General features: G+C 50.5%; 1 protein-coding gene across 1 annotated transcript; it reads right to left on the bottom strand.

The window, feature by feature from the left end:
• Positions 1-124: 124 nt before the first annotated feature.
• LOC113488385 (connective tissue growth factor-like) lies at positions 125-12942 on the bottom strand. The gene is made up of 5 exons (XM_026863513.1): positions 12632-12942; positions 7337-7550; positions 3226-3477; positions 2588-2796; positions 125-2381 (listed from the first exon to the last, which is right to left on the bottom strand). Exons 1-5 carry the CDS (start codon positions 12692-12694, stop codon positions 2070-2072), a joined length of 1050 nt encoding a protein of 349 aa, XP_026719314.1. The 5' UTR covers positions 12695-12942; the 3' UTR covers positions 125-2069.
• Positions 12943-15928: the final 2986 nt, after the last annotated feature.

The raw sequence follows: 15928 nt of genomic DNA, 5'->3' as shown, positions 1-15928 counted from the left end.
CCCTCCATACCAGCCCTCAGCAGTCCCAGCACTGGTCCCACCAGGCTGGTGGCACTGGGGAAAGGCCGGAGGGGAAGCCAGGCAGGAGCCTTGCACAGAGGGATGCTGCCAGGGATATAAAAAATAAAGCGATATTTATTAGCGTTGAGTAAAGTGCAACCTCACCGTAGTTTTACACTCAGAAACTGTGTAAACAGGCAGGAGAAAAGTTCAGAGCAGACCTGGAGGGCAAGGGGAGAAAAGGCCCCAAGCAAGGTTGTGCTAAAAGGATACAAGAACTGTACAGAGGCCTTTAAAAAAAACAAGAAACAACATCAGATAAATTATTTACAGTTCAAATTGATTACAGGAGGCTGAAGGCTCACGAGCTTCCGCAGGCTGAGAGAGGAAGAAAAGAGAAGGCTGAGAGGAGCCACAGGCCCCGAGCACCAGGTCCTGCTGTGGGCTGGGAGATGTGGGGGGGTAAAGCCTCGGTGCTGCAGCGTGGCCCCTGCTCCTGCCCCGCCGGGACAGCAACTCGTCGTGATTTCCCGTAGTGAAAAGCAGGGAAGATTAAAGGAACGAGATCAGGCCCTTCACGTGGATGTTTCTGCTAAAAATCAGCACAACTAGTGAGATTTCAGAGATACTGTGGAGCTGCTGCTGCGGCCGGGCTGGGGCCTCACGGGACGGCTCCTGTGCTGGTGGCTTCTCCCGGAGCTATGGGCCAGCACTCGGCTCATCCTTAAGGGCAGATTTGGCAAGAAGGGAATCCCACTGCTGCAGAGCCCAGCACCACGCAGCTCCCTGTGCTGCTGCCCCGGGGACCCCCGACAGGATCTGCTCTATCTACAAATACCGGCATTTCTCTTGCCAGTGCCTTAAACTCACCCCGGGAGACCAGAGCTGAACTGTGTTCCTCCAACTTCTGACCCACCAGGAAAGACTCTGGAGCCAAAATGGAGCTGCAAGCCCCCCTGTGGATGTGTGAGCTGGAGGAGTCCAGCCCCTCTCCCACCCCAGAGCCGTTTCTGAAGAGATTATCGAAAGGCACAACAGGACGTGCTTGTCATGGCACCAAAATCTGCCAGGAGTGGCTCCCGCAGCCTGGCTCAGCCCCATTTCATGCCAGAAGAGCTCCTTGGGTCTGAAACAGGCCCCAGGGACATTCCCCACCAGTGCCAGGGGCAAAGCTACAGCCTGGCCGAATCCTTTCTTCTGTGAAGAAAATCCTTCCTGGGCTCAGATCTTCTGGAGGGGGCCCTGAGCCATGCTCCGTCCCCTGCTGCGGCACTACACAACTCGCTGTTTCCTTGTCTTCGCTGGCACCCTCACTGGCAGCCCAAGCTAAAAAGAATTTAATGGGGAAAAAAAAAGACATCTCAGCCTTGAGCTGCCTGGAGAAGGGGTCGCCCAGCAAATGATCTGGCCTCTCTAGGAGCAAAGAGATCCAGAACAGAGCTGCTGGCTGGAGAGCATGTGGGAGGGTGAAAGGTGGGCACAAGGATGGGGAAGAGCTTTTGCCAACTTGTTGGATCCAATTAGCCAAAAATAATTTTAAAACACAGCAGGAGCCCAGCACGGAGCCAGGACCACTTTCCTCACCAAGAAGCTTTGCATCAACATGCAGCAGAGCCTTGCTCTGCTGGAAAGCAGGTTCCAGAGCTCGGCTTAAGCTCAGGGCTCTTGGGCTTGCCCTGTCCCATGGCTTTGGCAGGCCAGTGGCCACGGGGAGTTGTACCCGCTGTGCTCTCAGCTGGAGACAGGCTGGAGCCATGTGGCTTTGATCCACTCTCCCACCTGCTCAGCAGGAACATGGATCAAGTTTGCAGCTCAAGCCTGTTTCTGGTTCCTTCACTGACCTTCGCACCACCACGGGTGAAAGTCAGAGCCTGGGGCAGAGGGAGCTGTTCCCCCACGCACCTCGGCGTGTTAGGAAAGCCACTGGGCCCGCTGATGGCAAATGGTGCTGTTCTGAAGAGCACAGCCCCTCACAGAGGGGGAAGAGGCTGCATTGTCCCAGGACGCAGCCACGAAAGCGCTGCAGAGCCCTCTTGACACCTTGGCCTTTGGATCTGGCACGGAGAGGGCTACTGCCTCTCTGTCTTGACATGGTCTCCAATCATCCTCCTGTGATACGTGGCCAGGAAGATGTCGTTGTCTCGGGGGCAGTCGTAATGGCAGGAGCACATCTTGATGAACATCATCTTCCGCTGGAAGAAGTCCCCCTCGGGGCAGCGGAACTCCACCTCCACGGTGCTGGTGACGTAGGGGGTGCAGCACCGGCCGTCCGTGCAGCTGCCGCAGAACTTGGGCCGGTAGGAACGGGTGCTGGTGCAGCCCGAAAACTCAAAGTGGAGGCTCTGGCGTGGCTTTGGGGTCCGCACACACTTCTTCCCCTTCTAGGGAGAGAGCAGACGGGTTAACAAGGACAATCAGACAAAAGGTCCACGCAGGCCTGTGCTCTGTCTCCATCACCAGGCGACAGGACACAGAAAAAGTGGGAGCGCAGAGCAAACCCTGTGAGACAGGCTCGTGCCAGACAATCACCTAGCTAGGCCAGCCCTGGCGTCCAGGGTGTTGTGTCCCCTCTCCCCGCACCCAGTACCTTGGTTTTCTCCACGGGGAAGTCGCAGGGCCGGACCATGCAGAGCCGGGTCTCCTTCTCCAGGCGGCACTGGGGGTTGTCGTTGGTCACTCGGGCAGAGATGCCCATGCCGCAGCTCTTGGAGCACGCGCTCCACTCGGTGGTCTGCACCAGGCAGTTCTCCTGCAGGTTATTCAGCTCCGGTTTGTGTGCTGGATCCTCCCTGAAAACTGAGCCACGACAGAGACACAAGGCAAGGTTCAGGGCTTGGGACAAAGTGTGGCAGCTCTGTGGCCGCTCCCAACTTGGCCTAACTCTTCAGGGACAGCAGCGAAGGTCTGGTCCATCCCGTGAGCTCCTCAGCCTCTCAGCAGAAGGAGCACACATCAAGCACGGGGCCGTTTCCTACCTCCGCCCAGCTCCAGCCAGTTCTGCTGCGGTACCTGAGGGTGTGCGAGCCTCCCCCCAGCATCACTGAGGTCTCACCCAAATGGGTTTGGGGTAGCCCCTCCACACCTGGTACCCACACCACGGTGCACAAAGTGAGCAGCTAGCACCAGTCCCAAACCAGGTGTGACTTAGGGCCCCAGTCCAAAGGCAGTTTGGAACCACCCCTATCCCCCAGCAAACAGCTCCCGGCCCCTCTGCCCACCACTCACCTGCCATGGCTGTTTCGAAGCGGTTCTCCTCGCTGCCCTCCTCACAGATCCACTCTTCACAGCACTTATTGCGAAATTTCACCCGCCGGGGGTTGGGGCACTCGGGGGACGGGAGCCGCAGGTCGTCGGAGCAGAGGGGGATGCAGCCGATGGCCCCGTCCATGCAGATGCACTGCAGCTTGCAGGTGGGCTGGAAGCTCTCCCCGTTGTGGTAGATCTTGCCCAGCAGGTCACAAGTTGCGCCCTCGTGAGCTGGGGGAAGGAGGAAGAGGAGGAGGAGGAGAAGCTGAGCGGATGGCAGGGGCCTGGCAGCACAGCCTCTGCCCCAGGGGACCGCAGGGCTCCTGACCAGGGACAAGTGCCCACGTGCAGACTCCCTGGCTCTGCCATCCCAGGGCCAGATGCAGCACAAGTTGGCACATTTAATATTTGGCTCCCTGGACCCAAGGCTACTCCTGACACCAGTTTTTGGAAGTTGGCTCCAGCTGTGCCAGACCTCCCAAAGTTCTCTAGATAAATCTCTTCTCCACTTGGATGAGCGGACTCTGTCTTTACGGCTTGTAAACAGCCTGTGCTCCAGGCAGAGGCCTTCCTGTCCAGCTCAGAGTGCCCCAGTCAGGGGTGTTGTGCAAGACACATTCCTGACACGACACGTGAGCCAGCAGCTTCGCTTCTCGACACTCCTAGGAGACCGAAAGGCAACACTCTCCTAAGAGCAGTTGGTTCCCCACATGTCTAACAGTATCTACAAAAGGAAAATAACACTTTGGGTTTATGACCTTTTGGCTCTTCTGTGATGCGTGAATCTCTTCTTCCTTCCAGCCACAACTTTTCCTATTTCTCTCTCTTCTGATCTCCAGATCTCTCATCCCCAGCCCTCCTACGAGTCCTTCACTCCTTCCCAATAAAACTTAGATGAGCAAAAGAGAGAACACAACCATTATCTGACACATAGGAGCAAACTTCAGCCTGGGGGTGCGAGCAATTCTCACAAGTTCTTACGTCTGTATTAGCCAAAATTCTTCCAGTGGAAGTTTTCCAGCAGAAAACTCTCATTTGATTAAGTTTTGCAGGCACAGATCAATGTCAAGAATGTTTTCAATGAGAAACAACTGAAGTATTTCAGTTCAATATCAAAGATCTCCTTTATGCTCTTACAATAGCTCAACCAAAATACGTGTTGGACAGTATCCATAGGGGAAGCATTTTGCTCGAGTGATTATTTTAGATACTATAAAGATCAAGATGAAACATTTTGATATAATGGAAGTGGAAAGTTTTGACACAGCCAAGCAAGTATTCTAAATAACTCATGGAAAGTTTTGAGACTACTACTTTTTTTTTTTTTTTTCCCCTTCAGCCTGAAATGAAATGTTGAAATCTCAGAGTTGTTCACAGGACAGAAATCCTGCTTTTGGACAGTTCTCATCAGCTGCTGCTTTCTGCAATCCTGACCCTTAAAAAACAAAAAAATTCATGCAAACCTCTATTGGGAAGTTACCAAAACGAAGGATTCTTGGCTGCTTGCGGAGGCTTACCAGGAAACCTGATCTATTTTCCCCTTAGTCCTGCTCACCCGTGGAACATTGTCTCAGACAGAAAGAGTTTGGACCAAACATGGAGCGAGAGCCACTTTCCATCCCACCTAGTCCTTGAGGGGACACAAATCCTTCCGGGCTGCTAATGCCTTGTTTCTAACCAGAGCTGGATCTCAACTTGCAACTCTTTTCAATGCCATTGGTATAAAAATACTCCTGTGCTCCTACTTAGAAGTTTCAAAATCCTCACTTTTTCCATCAGAGGGGAAGCCATCCACTTTCCCTCTACACAACCATTCATACTTATTTTTAAATCCTCTTTCGCTGTTTTTTAGCTCAAGCCCTCTCCCTTCCCAATGAACAGATCGTGCTGTTCCCTCAGCAGCACTCCTCCCCACCCAAGGAATGGCAGCATGCTCAGGGGTTTTATTATGTTTTCAGAATTCAATCATTTGTCATGCCCTTCAGTACCCTCCAATGACCTCACTTTCCTGTTGACCTGATCCAATTAAAGCACCAAAAGGGATTGTGCCAGCGGAGTGAGTCGGCTCTTTATTTACCAGCTCCGCTTGGCACCACTGCCACCACCCCCCTCCAAACACCGAGTCCAGCCCGGGAGACTTTTGCCCTTTTCTGTGGGGAATACGGCAGAGCTCGAGTGAGCTGCTCTGGTCACTGCAGCTCTGCCAGCTCCCTGCACCCACCCAGGCCACCCTGACACTCTTAGGTGCTCCTACTCTCGTTACTACAGGATCGTCTCCACCTTTCTGTTACTCCAAGGTCTCTGTGGGAAGGGATTAACTCCTCTGTAACACATGAAGTGCTACACTCTGTGGTAACATCAAACAAATCGCAATTTTCACTCTGATAGTTCCCTTCTTTTCTCTTCTGATGTGGCCTTCAGGCTGGTACCCAACCTAGAAGCTTTTCCCGTGACACCTGAACACCTCTCTGCTCCTTTCTGCTCCCATCAGATGTGTCTTTTGTGACGACAACACTTCTCTACCCACAAACACTGATTTTTCCCTTCAGTCAATTCATCACTCCACCTTCAGCTCCCTTCAGTGCTTCCAAAACCCCTCATCTTCTAAGAGATCAGTGTGGGCATCACAAAAATATCACCCAAGGATATGTCCCAAATCCACAGTCCAACTCAGGGAAATACCCTGGTCTGTGTTCACCATGGACTTTTTTTGCCACGAAAATCTTAATTTTTCATTTAAAGGCAGTTGTGGTCTTCAAGTCTGATTTCCTACACAGCAGGGATCTGGGATTCTCACTCCAAAATCTTTGTACCAAACCCAACACATCATGATGATGTGTTTCTTTATGTTCTTCATGTGAAGTCTTCGAGATGGAGACTCCTGAATGAATTGTTCTGGTGATTTAGCTACCTTTACTCTACAAAACCACACCTCATTTCCATTCTGAATTAGGCAGTCTACAGCTTACACCCTCTGGATGTTATTACACCCACATTTACCTTGTTAAGCCTCGATCCTCAGCTCCTCGGTGTATCAATACCTACAGACAGTACTGGGAAGCTCATGTGGCTTCTAAAGATCACAACAACCAGGGGAGGAAAATGAAACAAATCACTTCTAAAAACGTCTGAAAAGAAAGGAGATAACACCTTCTACGAGTTAAATTCATTATTTGGAGTTTAAACAATGGTATGTGATCCTGGCACTGCCAACAGCTCCAGCCCGACGCCCAAGGCCCCTGTCTCTGGTTGGTGCGAGCGCAGCGGCTGCCGGAGCGTTTCCAGAGACGCCCCGTGTGGTGGCTGGACAGAGCGATCACATCAGCCTTCCAGCCCTCCTGACTATTTCGGAAACCTTGGATTAAAATGGTCAGTTCCTGGCAGAGACAGGAGCAGAGGAGTCTTGTCTTTAAACAAAGAACAGGAGACTGAGGAAATACCTTTTTTTTTTTTTTCCCCTCTACATCACAATAATTTTTACACGCTCTAAAAATAGCTACTAAACAAAAAAGAAAATCATATTTTTTTTTCTTTTCTGGCTGAAAAGAGGCACCAGGAGAGAAAACAGGTCTGCATCTTTATTTACCTGGCTCAGTAATTCTCATGTTCTACATATACACTATTTTGCAAACAAGTTGTTCAGCTCTTTCCACCCACGTGCTACGGCCAGAAATTCAGTACGGCTCTTGCATGTCAGCAGGCGAGTGCCAAGTGCCAGTCTGCAGGGCAAGGCAGCGAGATTTTGGGTGAGGTTTTCCAAGCAACTCTACTTTCCAGTAAAAGTCCAGATTGCTGATATTTACCCACAGGTACTCCAGGGCTAGAGGATGTCTCCTAACAGTGTCACAGGAACAAACCCCAACCTGTGCCTTCGGAAACATCCTTCACTGCAGGAGGAAGTGGGTTGTGTGTGTATTGGTATCAGTGAATCTGTTGGCTCGGTGGGCTGGCACAGCATCCCTGGTGCTGGATGAATCTCCGAGCACTACAGGAAATTCTGATGACGCCTCGGGTTTTCTGGGAGGTCTGCGGGCAGAGGGCTGAAGGGGCCACAAGAAAACCGCACAGTAACAGAACATACAGCTCTCACCTAAGCAGATCCCGCTGCCTCTGTGGATTTTGGAGAAGTCGCAGTAGAGTCCCTTGTGATGATCACAGGGTTTCTGCAGGGAACAGAGCTCGCCAAGCTGCCTGGCACACACCTTGCAGCAACCACAGGCATCCAACACATGGCTGGTGCCAGCGGGGCACTGCAGAGGCTGGGAGGGACACTGGCATGGATACGTGCAGGCCTGCGGTTCTACCTGGAGGGCAGACAAGCCATGGAGAGAATGAGTCTCCCGCAAGCCAGCCAGGCACAGAAATGAAAAACACGACTCTGCTTCAAGCACAGACACCCCATCAAGAGGAGAGAAGGCTGACTTCACCCTCCACCGGAGAGTCCTGCTGCAGAGCACGTGCGTGCAGCTCCTGAGGACTCACAGGACTAATCTTTTTCTCACCCCTAACTCATCTGGAGCTCAAGGAAACAAAAAAGATGCCTCTGGGAAGCAGGGCCAAAACAAACAGGACAAGCAGTAGCTCGGAGTCCCACGCGCAGCTCAGCCCCCCGCTTCCCTGGAAGCAATAAAACAGTAATTATTAACAGTAAGCAATTCCCAGCTCTTACGTAGCACGGCTCAGAAGAAAACATCAAAGCACTCTGCAGCAGCAGCCCCAGCCCGAAGATGGAAGAAGTGAGGCGCACAGCGAAGGACTCACCCAAAGCCAGCCAGCAGAACTGCGGCAGCCCTGAAAACCGACCCGAAAGCTCCCAAGTCTCATTTTGTCCCCTGGATCTCAAACTTTCTTGTTATTCCCAGAGATGTGTGCTCTTCTTTCCCCTTTCCAGGGAACACAGCGTGACCAACCTTCCTGGGGACCTCGTGAACCTACAGCTGCCCCACTGCACCTCAGAAGTGCTGGCCACCTCTTGGAACCCACCCTTGGCTTTTATGCCACTTTGGATGTCAAACAAAGATCAGGCTATGTCTGAAGGAGGGTTAGTTATCTTCTCCCCAAACCCCAGGACTTCAAATACTCCAAGAACTCTGTGGCATTCATGTCCTTAGTCAGCTTGGAGCAGATACACCAGCCTCGGCTCTGGATGTGCCCAGATTTGGGCAAGATGTAAAACCACGACTGTGAAAGGTCACTAAAGATCCTCTTATACCTCCTCAGAAACACCAGTGTGCCAACTCCAGCCTGGTTTTCTGTTCAGCTTCTGCCCACTAAAATTCTCCAGGTGGTACAGCAGGGTGCAAGAGCACTACTCCAATCTGCAGCCCTCAGGCACTGCCCGGCACAGGCCAGCTCCCACCCCAGCGGGGCCGATTCAGCCCTTGCAGGGAGAGGATGCCGCTTTGGGATGCTGTACTGCTGTGGGCTGGGCTGAAGAGGAGAGCAGAGCCCTCACAGCCCCGCTGCCAGACCCCGCCACTGCCACGCAGGGAGAGGGGCTGCAGCAGCCAGAAAGAGCCTGAGGGCGGGCGGGAGGGGGGAACAGAGGGTCAAAAAAATATCTTGTTAAGGCTCTGTTTGCACTTGTTATATCCCATCCAGCCCTCGCTTGTGAAATAGCTTCCTTGGATATTGTGTTTGTCACCAATAACAGTAGTAAAACTGTTCCAGCTGTTTCGACTGTTGCTCATAACAGCTGCTGGGACTTTAGCTCACATGGGGTCAGAAGATGCCAACTGCTTTGTACTTCTGTCACAACCAGCACAGTATGGTGTAGGACAGGGATCAGGCTGAATCCTAACACACAAGTCCTCCCGGAGTCTCACCCTGCTCAGCAGGAATCAGTATAATTCTCCTTGAAAACCTCCGAGCACAAAGTATTTTGGAAACAAGCCTCTCCCGCCTGTGGCCCAGCTGTTCCCAGACAGCAGCCTCAGAGCCACTCGCGGGGAGCCGGCGTGTCACGGGGATCTCTTCCCGACTGATGAAGTGCATTAAAAGACACTAAAAATACAGAAATGCTTTCCTACTGTTTTTTCATGTATGCAACCGCTGTAGCTGCCAGAAGGACGTGTTATTCAACCAGGGATGAGTGGGTGGGGGGTACATGAGATCATAAAAGAGGCAAAGCATTCCTAACACAGAACCTATATTAAGATGCAATCCATGCACTTAAAAAAATAATGACAACAAGCATTTTCCAATGCAGTGTCAGCCACAGGCCATATAAAGAAACACTCTCAAAATAGCTCTCCTACTGAAAAACAAACCAAAACAACCTCTTCCAGGATAACAGAGAACACAGTGGAATTAAACCCAACCAAGTTTTCTTTCTCGCCTTCATTAATCATTGTTGGAGCTGTTTATTTCCTTTAATAACTCACCCAAAGAAACCAGACCACCTGGTTTTACCTTCTGTTCACAATCAGCTTCGCTTCCTTATTGTATTACAGCTGCTTTTCAGCACAAGAACATCTGGATTGAGATCTCCAACGTATCAGACCTGCTGGGTGACTCTGCTGGGCCTCATTTCCCCCACCTGTGAGCAGAGGCACAGCTTAAAAGACCCAATTCATCCGTGTTTGCAGGGCTCTTTTCAATACTTTGAGGTTTTCCAATACTTCAAGATTTTCCAGTCACTCAGCTCAGACATGCCTCTCTTCATCACCCAGTCCACCTGGGCCCAGGGTGTGCTTGGGCTCCTCGTTGCTTGTTTTATTAGTGAGCAAAGTCAGCTCATGCTATTTATAATTCCCGCTCCTCTCACAGGGCCCAGGAGAGGAGAGAATGAGCTGAAATCTTTTTTGGCTCGTGCACACTCAACAGTGAGCACTGAATAACTGGCTGGCGAGGGGAACTTCTTGAGTTGGGAACAGCTGGTAGAAAGTCAACATTGAACCAACTTCCTAGAGCTCTCCATTACTTAATTCGCTTGCACAGCAATTTCAAATGGGCTCAATAATGGATGATATTGCGTTTGCATGGAGCACCCTCCACCCTGCAGTATTTTCAAGGACTGCTTGCAGGAGCTGTTTCAATACAGCATGGCAACTGCCCAAGCTGTCCCAAAGAACTACAAGGACTCACATTCAGGGCTTTGCTACAGACACATACGTAACACAAAGACCAACGATTCCACATAACATGCCACTGCCCTGGGTGCAGAGGGATTCAACTTAGAGAACCTTTCCTTTTCTTGCCTCTGCAGAAGGGTCTGTCCCCGAAACTACACTTTTACCTTCACTGAGCAGGATCCTCACTTCACTATAGCCTTGACCTTGTTTCTGTTGAGGTTAGCAGTGTGTTTCTGTGAACTCTGAGAGCAGCAGAACAGAACCAGATCAAGGCTACAGATTCAGTAAAGTGCTAAAGCCTGGAACATCAGCTCTCCCTGCTCCTGGCATTGCTGGCAACTCTCATTTCAATCACAAACACCATGTGTAAATCTGCCTCTCCCAGGACCCCAAGAGATGGCCAAGCCTCAGTGGGAGTTCAAACTGCCTGACTGGAGGGTTCCCTTGCCTGTGCTCCATGCGTGTTCTCCACCACTGACTACCAGGTCCCATCTGCTCAGCTGACAAGCCAGAACAAGCTTCCTACCAACTGCCAGCACCAAACCCAGTTACCTGGGGGGAAAGAAAAAAATGAGAGTGTTCTTCCTGCTTCATACTCATATAAAAGCTCTTCCCCTTACACCCTCAGGAAGGCACGAGTAGGGGGACACGAGCTCACACCACTGCAGCAGTTCTGTGGCATCGTCAGGGCTTCTCATTCCTGACCAGTCAATGTCAGGGAACCAGCTTAGAGGGCCAAACCAAAGAGGATTTTTAAAATGCATTTGGGCTCGTGACTGCATTCAAAGGGCTGGGAAAGGAGCGTTTTGAAGCTGAGATAGCTGTTTGAAAAGTGCTTTGGGAGCCAGGGGTTAACGCTGCAAGGTAGAAGTAGACAATAAACACGTAACTGGTTCTCCTTCCTGCTCCAAGACTGGCAGTAGATAAAGCAGCCCAAACACAGCTACTCACACACTCCAAACAGTGAATTATCATGGATAATACCCGCTCTCCCTCCACCATGGGCTCTCAAGGCACCTTCCCAATGTTGCTGCAGCACACTGTACAAGGACCAGAACCACTGTCCCCATTTCACAAACAGAGCAGAGGCACGGAGACTTGCCCTGGCTAAGCCTGGCAGAGCTAAACATAACTCCCAGCAAGCCTGCTTCTACTCTTACCTCCAAACAACACGGGAGGGAGATTCAGGAGCAACAGCTCTTGTTTCCTTGCTCCGTCCACTAAACACCACTCTCAGGGCTCAAAGAAAGTCAAAAGTCCCATTTCTGAGGCATTTGACAGGTTTAGGGAAAATGACATCACCTCAGAGTCACCACAGAACCATAGAACACCAGGTTGGAAGGGACCTCAGGGATCACCTGGTCCAACCTTTCTTGGGAAAAATAACAAATTTGGTAATCATAAATGGTCATGGTGGTGGGATTCACTGCTACCATTTGTATGACCAGTCTGGTGCTGGCAAGGCTGCGTTTGTGCAAGGATCAAGAAGACCATCCCAAACCGGGGAAGTTACCCCCAGATGACAGAAGTGTTGGGTGCACAGGACACCTTGCCTGGCAGGAAAGGGGCTGGCACACGCTGGGTGCTGCCAGGAACAATCAAACAACCTTGTTAAGCAGTTGTTTATTGCATCTATCAGCACAATAAGCCGTGCAAGGCACAGTGGCTCTGCGAACCCGATCTCTTCACCGATCCAAGAGGCATTTACTGCAATTTAGATACATTAATGACTGCAGCAACCTTCCTGCTATTACTGGCACTGTAACAGCACACAGAAGTCCTAAGCAGAATCAGCTGCTCTGAAAAACACTTGTATTAACAGAAAACCAGGCACAAATCCTGCTCTGGAGAGGCTGCAGTCTAATTTCCCTCTCGGGATCACTGTTTTTGGGAGCACATGGGTGGATTCAGTGGCAGCTGAGGAAGGACGGTGATGGTAAGGAACTGGGATATAAGATTTTTATTCCTTGCAGTGACATAAACTCAGTGACTTCACCTCTCTCTGTTCTCTTCTCCCCCCTTGTAAACCAGGGCTGGCTTCTAGCTCACAAGAGTGGAGTGAAGCGAAATCCATTCACATTTGCCAAGAGCTCTGAGGTCCGCAGATGACAGGCGTTACGCGCGGTGCAGCTCCGAGCGTGATTTAGTTACACAGTGCATTTGCACTGCTCTGCTAACAGCCAAACGTCTCTCAGAAACCTTCTGCAGGTGGCAGCTGGGAAGAGTTATTCAGCCTAAAGCATTCGCATGCATCAAAGCCAGAAGCTGCAATGCCCAGCCAGCAAAGGGAGCTGCTGCAGTGCAATACATACCCAGCCAGGCGCAGGGAGGAGGAGGAACAGGGTCCAGGTCACTGTCCCCAAGTTGCCAGACATCCTAAGTAAAGGGAAGGGAGGGGTTTCAGGCTGCCGACTGACTCACTCCTTCTCCTTCGGAATTTCTCCTCTCTCTTTGGAGAAAGTTGCACACCAGCTCCTCTTTAAATAGCCTCCTGGAGGGGGCGTGCCCCGCGCTTGAGTGACAATCTGGAAAGCAAGCCGAAATGGGTGCAACAAAAAATGTCCAAATTCCAGGGAACATGAGCAGATTCCTGTGGCCCTGGCGGTTACGGGGCTGCCGGCGCAGCCTGCAGCTTGGTTACTTTCCACGTGGGTAAATCAAATCCCAGTAAAAGCAGGATTATTATTTTTTAATTTTTCCTCTTTTTGACTCCAGAAGTATGAAGCCTGGGACAGCTTTCTTGACACACACACCCCCCCCCCTTCCCTACCTACATCCATTCCTCTTTGGCTGCAAGAGCTGAGGACTTAAATAAGCACAGCTTTGTGGGGCTCAATGTTTTTCCTTTGAACAGGAGGGAGAGATGGAAAGTTCAGCGCTGTTAGGCACAATTAGGTACCCTAACTGACCGTGCATCACCAGCGCTTGCTGCTGCCAGCTCTGAGAAATGAAAGTTTCATGACTATAAAGGCTGCTGTCTGAACTCCTACAACGAGGAGCTGTTTGTTTTACCAGGCAATGAAAAGCTACGGGTGACGGTTATTGATAAAGGACAGCAGTCCCCCATTGGGCTTTATTTGCACCTCGGGATTGATGCAGGATATAACACTTTTTTATCTCGGAGCATGTTCTGTTTGCTGCTGAAATACAGAACCAGGCATCTGCACAGCCAGCACAAAAAGACTTCTGGAATATGAAAGAGTTGTTTTGTGTATTAAAGAATTGTTTTGTTTATTCCCAAAGAGCAAAGCGGAATGCTGCCATGGGAAGATGAGGAGAAGGAGTGCAGCAGAGGGCACTCTTAGTCCTTGCTGGCCTGGGGCATGACAGAGCAGGTTGGGTACCGGACAGGAATCCTCTGTGCTGCACGCGAAGTGGCCTTAAAAAGATGGAGCCATGTCTTGGAGTCCAGGATAGAAGAGGTGAAAGATCTGTGTAATTACTTTGGGACAACATAAAGCAAGGGGCAGGAGCGTACGCAGAGTGCACTGTGCCATACAGCCCCTACCTCATCCCAGCAGGGTGTGCGGGGAAGTAGGACAGAAGATGAAGAAAAATATAGGGAGTGTGTAGTGGGTCATTTCAATTGCGTCTCCTCCCTTCCAGCCTCTAAGTGCAGGGCAGCTCAGCTGGGAATCAAGCCCTGCATTTTACTCAGGTCCTTTCAGGTCCCTGCGCAACACAAGATCAGCCTCCACGCGGCCTATGCCACTGTTTGTCCCCTGCTGAAAACAGACGACTCCAACTCTTGACTAATTAATTAGCACCTGGAAAGCCTTGGGATTTGAGGCTGGAGAGCGTTAGCGCAGTGCAAACCACCTCAGATGCACCTTCTTCTGCTCCTGTTCTGTAAGATGAGGGATTTCACAATCATTTCCATAACAGCTACCTCTACTAATGTCATAACAAAGGATTATGTCTCCACACAAAAGATTTAATGTACTGGAGGTGGCATAAACATCCAGTGCCCCAGAGCAGCTCAGGGCTAAAGGCAGTCTAGCTGGATATACATCCCCTCCCTTTCTGGAAGGCTTGGCACCTTAAACGATGTTGTCGCCTCACATTTCACACGACGTTCTCCCACTGCTCGTAAATAAGACAGGGATAAAAGTGCTACACACCTAATTTTCTCATACAACAAGAATATAAACCGCAGCTGAATTCCAAGCCACATGGGGCGTTCGAAGGAGTTATATTTGTTGTATTTTTAAAAGGGCAGTGTGCAATGCACAGCTTGATTCGCACATTGCTCCTTGTGCAAGAAGCACCTCGAACCAGGATCTTCCAAATTCTGCTTTTAACATAAGCCTGCTGCATGACCTTGAATGAACTGTTCAACCAAAATCGTAATACTCGCTCACCTGTCAGGAGTTTTGTGGGGAATATTCAGCACTAAACCACATTATGATGGCTGATTAAGTTTTCAACCTACAGTAAAAGTAAAGAATAATTCGATTATAAAACATCCTTACCCAGCCGCTCATCATCATCCACCCGAATGCTTTCACTTCCCGAGAAGAGCAGCGTGAACAAACGTGCCGAGTTGCAATCCTGCTCATCCTTCAAGCCACCTCAGCTCTGCCATGCCAGCCAGTTGCCTCCCCCGCCTCTCCAAGAGACGAGCGTCTGGATCCACTCCAGCTCCTTCACTGAAGAGCAGAACCAGCACTTGAACCATTCTCCTCCAGGAGAGCAGGGCCAACCCCCCCAAATGAGGGTCGCTGGGGACAGCAGAGTCCCCTTTGCCTCTCAAAGCCCAGAGCCAGTCTGCCACAAAGGCACCTTCTTACTGTAAGCTGAAAAAAAAGTAGAGGAGCAGCAGGACATGAAGGACAAGTGTCAGATGGAGATCCCTGCATGTTGGGAGCTCCCAACACCCGTGGTCCAAGATATTCTGAGGGCACTGGGACAACCAAAACCCCCCCTAGTGCTGACACTGAACTCTTCACCCCACTGGACATGCCACTTGCCAAGAAGCAAGAGAAGAACATGAAGGTTGAGTGACTCAGAATGATCAAAGAGAGGAAACACCCAAGTTAACACCAATACACATCTTTTTGCCTGAACTGCCTCAAGTCAATGGATAAAGATGTCAACCCTGCTTAAAATCTCCCCCAAGCAAAGAATAGTGGGTGTTTAATTCACCTTGTTAGGTTCTTCTGCGTTCACTCACCATGCCCAACCAGTAGCTTTCCCGAATTTATAGTAATGAAAAAAATAAGACGTTTAGATAATTGCTAAAAATCATGTAAGGCTAAATAATAAAATAAAGGCAAGCACACCCGCAGTTTTTTGGCTCAGCATGATCTCTCCCAGTGGCACTCTGCCCACAGAAGCCAAAATAAAAAGCCGGTACAAGCAGCACTGTAGGGGGAAGCATGCTTACCCAGTCCTCAGTGACCTCAGAGCTGCTCGGCTGTCCGCAGGACATGCTGGTGGCTCTCAGGACTGCTCTTTTTGGGAAGGTTTTCATTCTCACAGCTGGCCAGCCTTAGCAAAAGTCCCTGTTGGAGCAGATCACAGGCAATCACTCTAATTTGGCACTCTTTTAATTTCATGAGCCTTGCTGAAATTATATCATAGATTTGGCCCAGCAGAGATGATGAGGC

The sequence above is a fragment of the Athene cunicularia genome (assembly GCF_003259725.1).
Source record: "Athene cunicularia isolate RWA chromosome 23 unlocalized genomic scaffold, athCun1 chr23_part2, whole genome shotgun sequence".
In the NCBI taxonomy this organism is placed as follows: Eukaryota; Metazoa; Chordata; class Aves; order Strigiformes; family Strigidae; genus Athene; species Athene cunicularia.
This window is presented reverse-complemented; position numbering and strand designations above follow the sequence as displayed.

What these genes read in the sequence shown, in the direction of transcription:
- LOC113488385 (XM_026863513.1), bottom strand. Translation starts at nt 12,694, where the DNA reads ATGTCTGGCAACTTGGGGACAGTGACCTGGACCCTGTTCCTCCTCCTC. An exon ending in AGGCAGCGGGATCTGCTTAG is followed by an intron (nt 3,478 to 7,336) that starts GTGAGAGCTGTA and finishes TCCTTCCCCCAG; the next exon opens with CTCACGAGGGCGCAACTTGT. An exon ending in TCCCCGTGGAGAAAACCAAG is followed by an intron (nt 2,382 to 2,587) that starts GTACTGGGTGCG and finishes CTCTCTCCCTAG; the next exon opens with AAGGGGAAGAAGTGTGTGCG.